Genomic DNA, 12,601 nt, shown 5'->3' on the forward strand with positions numbered 1-12,601 from the left:
GGAAAGAGGGGAGGGGGAAGATGGGTAACGAGGGGGAAAGAGGGGAGGGAAAAATAGAGTGGGAGGGAAGAGAGAGACACAGACCTGGCCACAGAAGGGTACTCCCTCTATACTGTAAGTGTGCGCGCGTGTACCTGCGAAAGCTATTGTCTTCCATCACTTAGGCGATGGAAGTGTTGATGACTGGAGTTGTTTTCAAGAAGGTGTATATATGGTGGTGTTGCAGTGGCTGTGTGATGGTTACTGTACACCTGCGGTGCTCTGGCTCTGTTTTGTTACTGTGTGCTACTCTCTCTCTCTCTCTCTCTCTCTCTCTCTCTCTCTCTCTCTCTCTCTCTCTCTCTCTCTCTCTCTCTCTCTCTCTCTCTCTCTGTCTCTCTCTCTCTCTCTCTCTCTCTCTCTCTCTCTCTCTCTCTCTCTCTGTCTCTCTCTCTCTCTCTCTCTCTCTCTCTCTCTCTCTCTCTCTCTCTCTCTCTCTCTCTCTCTCTCTCTCTCTCTCTCTCTCTCTCTCTCTGTCTCTCTCTCTCTCTCCTCTCTCTCTCTCTCTCTCTCTCTCTCTCTCTGGGGTGTAAATCGTACTCTTTTTTGCTTTGTAGGTGGAATTTTTGCAGTTTAACTCCGAACATGATTCCCTGATATTCTTGCATTATTGTTGGTGTCGCTGACCTACCTTACGGCTGTAATATATATTACTGTCGTCCGGGACAGGAAGCCTATCTTAGGCTTAACGGGGTCCCCCCCCTCCCATCTCCTAAGCCAACTACTGACCTTCCACAGGATGCCAACCACAACAGTTTACAGACTCCTGGGCACCTATTTTACGGCTAGCTGAATAGAGGCATAGGGTGAAAGAAAACGAGCCCAACCATATCTGTCCCCGCTCGGGGATCGAACCTGGGTTCCCGACTGAAATTTTTGTATATGTTCAATACCGGTTGGTTTTTCATTATGTAGATTTCATAATATTTTTTTCCTTGCAGGTGTTTTTTGTATATTATTAATGAAAACAGTGCTAGAGAACACTACAGAAAATGTTCATGATGGGTAGACTATGGTAGAGTTTGACATGATACAATGGAGAGTGACTTTGATCCGCTGATTAGATCTCTGTCCACCGTTGAGGGTGACGACCTGGTGAGCTGGTGCAGTGACGGTGACTACGGCACCTGCAAGGCTTACCTGGCCCACGTCATCAGTGTGGACGAGGAGGACGATGATAGCGGCCAGGAGGACGAGGATGTTTGGGACGAGAATGCTTCAGTCCGGGATGAACGTCCCACTCTCTACATCACAGAAAATGGGGTTGGCGCTGACTCCATTGATGGACAGACTAAAGTATCCTTTGCGAATGGCGCTCGGGACGTGTGCGGCGGTAAATGTTTCGATACAGTGAAAGATTTGGTCAATGAAGATGATAGTGATGTGCCGGGAATGTGTTGTTGTGAAGTGCGTGATGGAGAGCTAGTTGATAGTGATGATAGTGTTAGTGACCTCGGGAAATGTGTGGAAACTCGCCCGCGTAGTGTCAACATCGAAGTGACTACTGAAGACGAAGGGAATGATATATTCTTATGTGAATCGTCAGCCGCCGAGTCTTATCAGTCTCCACAGTTCGCGGCGCCTCCAGACGAGCCCTTCGAGGCTCCTGCTGGACGCGCTGATGGCGGAGATGACGTAAGACGTCTGGCCAGGAATCTGGGTCAAGATGTGCGTACTAATTGCGCATTCGTGACCCATAACGTAAGCGAAGTTCCACAAACTTTCTCGAATGCTTTTTCTGACGTGAAAAGCACTAACGAGGATACTTATCGCTCTAATAATCCTGACGCACAGAATGACTTTTGTAGAGTCTGTGAAACAAACCGGGCCTCGGGGACACCGCCCCCTGACATTCTCCGAAGAGAGTCTTGTGAAGACGACGGACTTGTGACCAATTCTGAGGATGGGGAGAATGCCTTCCTCGTCAGCGGCGTCTGTGGAGTCTGCAACACGTCACGTGAAAGTACCGACGCAGATCTTCAAACAGAGAGAGCAGAGGCGGCCAGCCCGCCGCTGGGAGCTGTCCTGCAGGATGCCTGCGTGTCCAGCATCACCAGCGAGCAGGACATGACGCCAGACACAGATGAGAATGTATCAGAGTTAAGATTATCTTCACACCACGAGGCGCCCGTCGATGATATTGTTAACAAGAAGAAAAAGGCGGATGTAAACGGAAACATTAATTTTGTGTTTAGCGAGTTGGCTGAGATAACACAGTACGTTGGCAACAAGGGTCTTGATGACCTTAGACACGAAGTAAGACCAGCCATGATGGAAGGAACGTTGGGAGACGAATGTACTGAGAAATTAAAGGATATTAGCATGGTTCTGTATGTGCAGGAACCGGTACGAGAGGCAGAGAATGAGAGAGTTAAATTAAACATGTTTCCTGGAGATACTGAAAGCGACTGGAAAGAGGAACCACTCGGAGAGGACCTCCTGCAGGAGGCGACGAAGACACTAAGTCAGGAGGCAGCAGGTATTGACACTGCTGATCCGGAAAACATCCTGGACTCTACATACTCATATTTAAAAGCCAAAGATGAGGAGATAATTGCTCTGGGTGATTGGAGCAGCCTAGGGAAGGACGATGGGGCACCCAATATAGGTGTTGATAGCCCTGACGACAAGAGCCAAGGCGAGGGCAGGATGGAGCACCACTATGATAATGACGTCATATCTGGCGTTACATCCGGTGTAACCAAAAAATGTACCATCAGTGCCCGTGCTGAGTGTGTGGACGCAGTGTGTGTTGCTCAGGCTGGTCAACAATTTAGCAGAAAGGTAAAAATAGGAGAGAGTGAAGAGGGGCGAAGAGAGGAGGTGGAGGATGACGCCCTGTTAGAGGAAGAGACGGCAAGGCTCGGTACTTGGGCCCACAGTGACTTAATAGCCAAGGATGGCGCTAGTTTATACGTAGTAGAGAGCGGGAGGAGGAGGAGGTGCTGGGGCAGTTGTGGCCAGCAACGAGAACAGGGGCGTGTTAAGGCGCTTCCAACCTTTCAGAACTTGGGTGCTTCTTGTGAAGTGACGATTCCTAGAACAGGTACATATCTAGAGGAACTTTCTTCTGAAACTTTAAGAAATCAAAATAAGTTTCAATGTGTGAAACTCGGCGAGAGTCAGACAAGGGAAAACAAACATAGAGATGTTGATGATAGAAAGAACGTAAAATTAGATCATTTGGAGTTTATTTCACGTTCTGAATGTGAAGACCAAGTCGACTTTGCTCCTTCCCTGCAGGTTAATGTTTCTCCTGCCACACCTGGTAGACGGTCACAACGTTACTTATCGAGTGTGTTCGATTTTTCTCGTGGTGACGCTAGCGAGGAAATAATTAGCACACGGTCAGAGAGTCTAAATTTGAATGAAACCAGTTGCGAGAACACTTACAGTGTTACTTATGTGAGAGAACCCGAGCCTAAGACTCAACATCACATTGACCAGAAGGTAAACACACTTACATACGCCGGCGAAGCTAAAGTGCGCTGCTTGCAGGCGAGTAGCGGTGACGGGCGTGACGGTGACGGGCGTGACGGTGACGGGCGTGACGGTGACGGGCGTGACTGTGGCGAGCTGTGTGTGCTATCTGGCGTGACCACCAGAGACGAACCTGATCCCCAGGTTAACCACGTCGACACAGCCGCCAGGCTTACCACTGCTGAGGAAGGTGAGCATCCCTATGAGGTGAACGAAAGTGGTGACTCACGTGTTAGTGGAGAAGGTAACGACGATAACGACCCGTTATTAAGGTCAGCAGATGAAGCAGATAAATATCTTGATGACGCAGAGCACCGCAATAATTGTGAGGTTTCGCTGACCAACTCCCAGATCGAAGATCAGTGTGTCGGTGGCGACAGTGAGAACTCGGAGGGCCCGCGCGCTCCTGCTGTGGCCAGCAAGAAGGTTGGCGACGCTGCTGAAGAACCAGTTGGCGACGCTGCTGAAGAACCAGTTGGCGACGCTGCTGAAGAACCAGTTGGCGACGCTGCTGAAGAACCAATTGGTGACGTCGAAGAACCAGTTGGCGACGTCGAAGAACCAGTTGGCGACGCTGCTGAAGAACCAGTTGGTGACGTCGAAGAACCAGCTGGCGACGCTGCCGAAGAACCAGTTGGTGACGCTGAAGAACCAGTTGGCGACGCTGCCGAAGAACCAGTTGGCGACGCTGCTGAAGAACCAGTTGGCGACGTCGAAGAACCAGTTGGCGACGTCGAAGAACCAGTTGGCGACGCTGCTGAAGAACCAGTTGGCGACGCTGCCGAAGAACCAGTTGGTGACGCTGCTGAAGAACCAGTTGGCGACGCTGTCGAAGAACTAGTTGGCGACGCTGTCGAAGAACCAGTTGGCGACGCTGCCGAAGAACCAGTTGGCGACGCTGCCGAAGAACCAGTTGGTGACGTCGAAGAACCAGTTGGCGACGCTGCCGAAGAACCAGTTGGCGACGCTGCCGAAGAACCAGTTGGCGACGCTGCTGAAGAACCAGTTGGCGACGTCGAAGAACCAGTTGGCGACGCTGCCGAAGAACCAGTTGGCGACGTCGAAGAACCAGTTGGCGACGCTGTCGAAGAACCAGTTGGCGACGCTGCCGAAGAACCAGTTGGCGACGCTGCTGAAGAACCAGTTGGCGACGCTGCCGAGGAACCAGTTGGCGACGTCGAAGAACCAGTTGGCGACGCTGCCGAGGAACCAGTTGGCGACGCTGCCGAGGAACTAGTTGGCGACGCTGCTGAAGAACCAGTTGGCGACGTCGAAGAACCAGTTGGCGACGTCGAAGAACCAGTTGGCGACGCTGCTGAAGAACAAGTTGGCGACGCTGCCGAGGAACCAGTTGGCGACGCTGCCGAAGAACCAGTTGGCGACGCTGCCGAGGAACCAGTTGGCGACGTCGAAGAACCAGTTGGCGACGCTGCCGAGGAACCAGTTGGCGACGTCGAAGAACCAGTTGGCGACGCTGCCGAAGAACCAGTTGGCGACGCTGCCGAAGAACCATTTGGTGACGTCGAAGAACCAGTTGGCGACGCTGCCGAAGAACCAGTTGGCGACGTCGAAGAACCAGTTGGCGACGCTGCCGAAGAACCAGTTGGCGACGTCGAAGAACCAGTTGGCGACGCTGCCGAAGAACCAGTTGGCGACGTCGAAGAACCAGTTGACGACGCTGCCGGAGAACCAGTTGGCGACGCTGCCGAAGAACCAGTTGGCGACGCTGCCGGAGAACCATTTGGTGACGTCGAAGAACCAGTTGGCGACGCTGCCGGAGAACCATTTGGTGACATCGAAGAACCAGTTGACGACGCTGCCGAGGAACCAGTTGGCGACGCTGCTGAAGAACCAGTTGGCGACGTCGAAGAACCAGTTGGCGACGCTGCTGAAGAACCAGTTGGCGACGCTGCCGAAGAACCAGTTGCCGACGCTGTCGAAGAACCAGTTGGCGACGCTGCTGAAGAAGCAGTTGGCGACGCTGCCGAAGAACCAGTTGGTGACGTAGAAGAACCAGTTGGCGACGCTGCCGAGGGATCAGTTGGCGACGCTGCTGAAGAACCAGTTGGCAACGCTGCTGAAGAACCAGTTGGCGACGCTGTCGAAGAACCAGTTGGTGACGTAGAAGAACCAGTTGGCGACGCTGCCGAAGAACCAGTTAGCGACGCTGCCGAAGAACCAGTTGGCGACGCTGTCGAAGAACCAGTTGGCGACGCTGTCGAAGAACCAGTTGGCGACGCTGCCGAAGAACCAGTTGGCGACGCTGTCGAAAAAACAGTTGGCGACGCTGCCGAAGAACCAGTTGGCGACACTGCCGAAGAACCAGTTGGCGACGCTGCCGAGGAATCAGTTGGCGACGCTGCTGAAGAACCAGTTGGCGACGCTGCTGAAGAACCAGTTGGTGACGTCGAAGAACCAGTTGGCGACGCTGTCGAAAAAACAGTTGGCGACGCTGCCGAAGAACCAGTTGGCGACGCTGTCGAAGAACCAGTTGGCGACGCTGCCAAAGAACCAGTTGGCGACGCTGCTGAAGAAACAGTTGGCGACGCTGCCGAAGAACCAGTTGGCGACGCTGCTGAAGAACCAGTTGGCGACGCTGCCGAAGAACCATTTGGCGACGCTGCTGAAGAACCAGTTGGCGACGCTACCGAAGAACCAGTTGGCGACGCTGCCGAAGAACCAGTTGGCGACGCTGCCGAAGAACCAGTTGGCGACGCTGCCGAAGAACCAGTTGACGACGCTGCTGAAGAACCAGTTGACGACGCTGCTGAAGAACCAGTTGGCGACGTTGTCGAAGAACCAGTTGACGACGCTGCCGAAGAACCAGTTGGCGACGCTGCCGAAGATATCAACTACGATGTAGATAAACAAATTAACGAAGCCGAATATAGAAGCACGAAGAAAACACTTGAGTTGGCTGAAGGAAGAAATAGTGAAACAGAAGAAAAACTAAGTAGTGTAGAGGAGGAGGAACAACAGAGTAGTGTAGAGGAGGAGGAACAACAGAGTAGTGTAGAGGAGGAGGAACAACAGAGTAGTGTAGAGGAGGAGGAAGAACAGAGTAGTGGCGCATCTGAAAGTCAACTAAGCTCTCTAACTGTAGTAAATTGTGATGAATCTGTAGATGAAACTATTGGAGAAGTGAGCCCGCAAGATGCTGAGAACCTGGCGAAGGAACAAGGCGAGTTAGAACAAGGTGTCGTCGACAGGAACCCACTTGTCACTGGAACTGGAGACGACGAGGTCGTGCTTGAAGACACTCCTGTAGAGGACTTGCTTGAAGAAAGCAGGCGCCTGATTAAAACTGACATGAGCAGTAACCGCGACTCTGGCACCAGCTACCTCAGCGAGGCGGACAACGACTTCAGCGACGACGACACCCTCGTTGGACGCAGCAGCGACGGCGACGGCGTTGTCATGAGCGGCACAGAGGAGGGCAGCAGCAGTGGCAGCGCCGGAGGCAGCTGCAGGAACAGCGACGAGATCTTTTTCAAGTCACACAGGAGGGATGACAGTGGCGTCGAAGTGGGCAGCTGTTACAGCGATCACCAGGTGGACCACCACCTGGACCACCACCTGGACCACCAGCTGGACCACCAGCTGGACCACCAGGTGGACCACCGCCACCACCTGTGCCGCTGCCACAGTGGCTGCTACCAGCAGGACATAGACTCGAAGTACAGCAGACGAAGGAACAGTGAAGTCGCGTATGGAAGCTCAGGAATAGAACACTTGGGAAACAGACGTCTGGAGGCAGAGTGCCCGCGCGAACATGACGATAACATCAGTGTTATGAGTGAAGTGATCGATGTGCCTCCTGAAGGTGATCAAGGGGGGGAGGGGGACGAACCCGGCGGCAGGAGATTTAAAAGGAGCCGCCAACACCAGTTTAGGATCGGCAGACGCTTCAGCAGCCAGAAGATGGTGAGGAAGATGAAGAAGGCTGTCCACTTCGGCAAGAAGTCTACCAACTCTGAGATCGACATCGAAGTCCATCACACCAAGATCCAACTTCCCCAACAAGAAAGGTAAATAACATTTTTTTCACGTTGTCTCTGTTTCTCATTCTTAAGTCCAACCACTTGGGCTAGACGGTAGAGCGACGGTCTCGCTTCATGGAGGTCGGCGTTCAATCCCCGACCGTCCACAAGTGGTTGGGCACCATTCTTTCCCTCCGTTCCATTCCAAATCCTTATTTCATAATCCTAGCTCAAGAAATTGTAATCATTGATTATAACCATGGCAGTCATACTGCCTTGGCCCTTTTTCCTCTTCACACATTGCCTTTAAACAGGATTTTTAAATCCTGGATTTAATTTGAATCCAGGATTTAAACAGAACCAGGTATATAATGTGGATTACTGTACCATAACTGCCCCGGATTCCAAGCTTGGCACCGCAGCTCTTCTCTAGGTAAGTTACCTGCAACACCTTAAGCAAGACAATCCCGTGTTGAAGGCCTGGCGATTTGGCTCGTCCCTGCGATTTGTCACTCCGTAAAAAATACCCTGTTCAACTGTGTAACCTAAAATTAGGAACCCAAGCTATTGTCTAACCCAAAACTAGGAATCCAAGCTAATGTCTAACCCAAAACTAGGAACCCAAGCTATTGTCTAACCCAAAACTAGCAACCCAAGCTATTGTCTAACCCAAAACTAGCAACCCAAGCTATTGTCTAACCCAAAACTAGCAACCCAAGCTATTGTCTAACCCAAAACTAGCAACCCAAGCTATTGTCTAACTAAAAACTAGGAACCCAAGCTAATGTCTAACCAAAAACTAGGAACCCAAGCTAATGTCTAACCTAAAACTAGGAACCCAAGCTATTGTCTAACCCAAAACTAACAACCCAAGCTATTGTCTAACAAAAAACTAGCAACCCAAGCTATTGGGTTGCTAGTTTCCCCCCCCCCTTCCCGTCTCCGATCGTGCAAAATATATATATATAATTATTGCCGCTATTAGAGTAGTTTAGCGAGCAGTAATTACGGTGTTTAACAATCCTCCTTCGGGAATTGGTACAGATATAATTGTTAGCGCGCAGTTAAGACTTGTTAGAGCAACAATATTCACACACACGCTGTGTAATTGTTAGAGATGGCAGCTGCTAGAATGCACGGAGGGGGGGAGTGGGGGGGGGGGGGGGAGTTGAACATGGAGGTACATCAAATAATATACACGTGGAAAATACTGGAGGGTCAGGTCCCAAATCTACACAGTAAAATAACAACGTACTGGAGTGAACGATATGGAAGAAAATGCAGAATAGATCCAGTGAAGAGCAGAGGTGCCATAGGCACAATCAGAGAACACTGTATAAACATCAGAGGTCCACGGCTGTTCAACGTCCTCCCAGCGACTATAAGAAATATTGCCGGAACAACCGTGGACATCTTCAAGAGGAAACTGGACTGTTTCCTCCAAGGAGTGTCGGACCAACCAGGCTGTGGTGGGTATGTGGGCCTGCGGGCCGCTCCAAGCAACAGCCTGGTGGACCAAGTTATCACAAGTCAAGCCTGGCCTCGGGCCGGACTTGGGGAGTAGAAGAACTCCCAGAACCCCATCAACCAGGTATCAAGCAGGTACTTACCTATCTGTGTCTACGAGAGAGTAAGATCTAGCTCCCACGCCCCGCCTACTACCCCCTGTTGTACCTGTTGCGTTATTGTTGAACTAATTTGACGTTCGAATTCTTTGTCGAATCTGGCCTTAAAGTTGTGGACGGAGGTGGCTTCCACAGCTTCTACTTCTGTGTATTCCACTTGTTGACTGCCCGTACTGGGGACGAGAACTTCCGAGTCTTAAGATATGTAGGAGAATGTAGAGTAGTTTGCGTTTCCAGCTTCAACTTGTCTTCGTTTATTGTAGTGTTGAATACATTCCAAGCCCGGCCCCGAGCCCGGCCCCGAGCCCGGCCCCAAGCCGAGCCCCAATCCGGGCTTGGACAGTAGAGTTCGTACTCTTGGTCCCCCGCACTTCCCGCACCCACATTCCTTGTGAATTAGTCTTAGCCATCGTGTTATTGGCTGTTGGTGGTGTGGTGGCGGTGTGGTGGTGGTGTGGTGGCGGTGTGGTGGTGGTGTGGTGGCGGTGTGGTGGTGGTGTGGTGGCGGTGTGGTGGTGGTGTGGTGGCGGTGTGGTGGTGGTGTGGTGGTGGTGTGGTGGCGGTGTGGTGGCGGTGTGGTGGCGGTGTGGTGGTGGTGTGGTGGCGGTGTGGTGGCGGTGTGGTGGCGGTGTGGTGGTGGAGGTGTGCTGAGGGGCTGGAATGAAAGTATAGAGAGAGAGAGAGGATTAAGGGAGCAGCGGGGGAGGAGAGAAAAATGAGGAGGGAGAGTAATGTGATAGTGGGCAAGCGTGGCCAAGACCCGCACCATACCAGGGTGGCCAAGACCCGCACCATACCAGGGTGGCCAAGACCCGCACCATACCAGGGTGGCCAAGGACCGCACCATACCAGGGTGGCCAAGACCCGCACCATACCAGGGTGACCAAGACCCGCACCATACCAGGGTGGCCAAGACCCGCACCATACCAGGGTGGCCAAGACCCGCACCATACCAGGGTGACCAAGACCCGCACCATACCAGGGTGGCCAAGACCCGCACCATACCAGGGTGGCCAAGGACCGCACCATACCAGGGTGGCCAAGACCCGCACCATACCAGGGTGGCCAAGACCCGCACCATACCAGGGTGGCCAAGACCCGCACCATACCAGGGTGGCCAAGGACCGCACCATACCAGGGTGGCCAAGGACCGCACCATACCAGGGTGGCCAAGGACCGCACCATACCAGGGTGGCCAAGGACCACACCATACCAGGGTGGCCAAGACCCACACCATACCAGTGTGGCCAAGGACCGCACCATACCAAGGTGGCCAAGGACCGCACCATACCAAGGTGGCCAAGACCCGCACCATACCAGGGTGGCCAAGACCCGCACCATACCAGTGTGGCCAAGGACCGCACCATACCAGGGTGGCCAAGGACCGCACCATACCAGGGTGGCCAAGACCCGCACTATACCAGGGTGGCCAAGACCCGCACCATACCAGTGTGGCCAAGGACCGCACCATACCAGGGTGGCCAAGGACCGCACCATACCAGGGTGGCCAAGGACCGCACCATACCAGGGTGGCCAAGGACCGCACCATACCAGGGTGGTCAAGACCCGCACCATACCAGGGTGGCCAAGACCCGCACCATACCAGGGTGGCCAAGACCCGCACCATACCAGGGTGGCCAAGACCCGCACCATACCAGGGTGGCCAAGACCCGCACCATACCAGGGTGGCCAAGACCCGCACCATACCAGTGTGGCCAAGACCCGCACCATACCAGGGTGGCCAAGACCCGCACCATACCAGGGTGGCCAAGGACCGCACCATACCAGGGTGGCCAAGGACCGCACCATACCAGTGTGGCCAAGGACCGCACCATACCAGTGTGGCCAAGGACCGCACCATACCAGGGTGGCCAAGGACCGCACCATACCAGGGTGGCCAAGGACCGCACCATACCAGTGTGGCCAAGGACCGCACCATACCAGTGTGGCCAAGGACCGCACCATACCAGGGTGGCCAAGGACCGCACCATACCAGGGTGGCCAAGGACCGCACCATACCAGTGTGGCCAAGGACCGCACCATACCAGTGTGGCCAAGGACCGCACCATACCAGGGTGGCCAAGGACCGCACCATACCAGGGTGGCCAAGACCCGCACCATACCAGGGTGGCCAAGGACCGCACCATACCAGGGTGGCCAAGACCCGCACCATACCAGTGTGAAGTGGAACGAGAGTAGTAGAATCGATATTGTGAGCGTCAGAGGAGCAGTGGTGAGTGATGGTAGGAGGGAGAAGTGGGAGAGAAGAGTAGATGTAGAGGTAGAGGGGGCATGGGGTGGGGGGCGACAGGTAGATAATGTCTGACGGGCTCATCACCTCAGCCCATCTGAAGGGGGCGAGGACACTAAATTGAAAATGGCGGGAAGTTGTGAGATGAGAGCCACACCCTTGCCCCAGGGTGTGGCGGGAGGGCAGCCACACCCTTGTCCCAGGGTGTGGCCCTGTAGGCCTCTCTGTAGGCCCTGACGTATGCCCCCCCCCCCCCCCCCCCGCCTCACCAGCGGCCCCGGAACGGGGGTTTTCATTTACAATGTTCTTCGCTTATCCAAGAATGGAAAGCGATAATCCACTCCTTTCCATCTTGTGGAATAGTGTACCTCCCGTCGCTGTGTTCGACTCCTTCCCTCGCAAACATTTCCAAGAACCATGTGTTCGGCTTCATTTCGTATTTCAAAATCAGTTGATATTCCCGAGAACCGTTGGTTCGGCTTGATTTCGAATTTCAAAATCCCAACGGATTTTGATGTTTCAGTTACCCAAGGTTTATGCATTTTGCCTTCGATGTTTTAAACTGAACGGTTTTCTGCTTCACTCTGTTGTATAGATTCTTTCACACACACACATAGGGGCTCGTGGCTGAGTAGCCAGTGCTCTGGAGTCGTAGCCCTAAGACCTCGGGTTCGATTCCCGGTCGAGGTAGGAACAAATGGTCAGTACCTTTCATCTGATGTACTCTATTGCCATTTTTTTGGCATTAGGAAACTATACAAAAATTGAGTTAGGACATAATTTGATATTAGAAAGCTCACTGTTGTCCAACCACTTGGGGTGGACGGTAGAGCGACGGTCTCGCTTCATGCAGGTCGGGCGTTCAATCCCCGACCGTCCATAAGCGGTTGGGCACCATTCCTTTCCCCCCGTCCCATCCCAAATCCTTATCCCTAATCACTGTTGTCAAACACTATAGAGTCGTCCGTTTAGTCGAGGCTTCCTGTCCCAACTAACAGAATTCACCAAAGCTCACCAGTCGGTTAAAATACCGACGTTTTCCATGCAAATCATACCACCGTAAATATGACGTTCGTGACACATCCGCCTCCATCGGTTAGATTGAGTTGGCACGTTTCTCGTTTCTGGATAGAGGGACTATCAGGGAAAAGCGCCAAGCCATTCGGACTATATAGCACTTGGAAGGGGTCAGGATAAAGATTGGGGATGGGACGGGAGGAAAGGAA

General features: G+C 53.1%; 1 protein-coding gene across 17 annotated transcripts in view; it reads left to right on the top strand.

Moving 5' to 3' along the window:
- Positions 1-12,601, top strand: part of PDZ-GEF (PDZ domain-containing guanine nucleotide exchange factor) — a 291,343-nt gene that overhangs the window by 17,117 nt on the left and 261,625 nt on the right. For 14 of the 17 annotated variants that reach the window (XM_069325829.1, XM_069325828.1, XM_069325827.1 and 11 more), the window contains one exon: positions 981-7,547. In XM_069325829.1, the coding sequence (XP_069181930.1) occupies positions 1,075-7,547 (6,473 nt within the window). In that variant the 5' untranslated portion in view covers positions 981-1,074. Of the gene's footprint in view, positions 1-552; positions 7,548-12,601 lie in introns of those variants that run through there. The other 3 variants (XM_069325836.1, XM_069325842.1, XM_045765476.2) reach the window with 2 other exon arrangements.

This window comes from Procambarus clarkii, chromosome 17, assembly GCF_040958095.1.
Source record: "Procambarus clarkii isolate CNS0578487 chromosome 17, FALCON_Pclarkii_2.0, whole genome shotgun sequence".
NCBI classification, from domain to species: domain Eukaryota; kingdom Metazoa; phylum Arthropoda; class Malacostraca; order Decapoda; family Cambaridae; genus Procambarus; species Procambarus clarkii.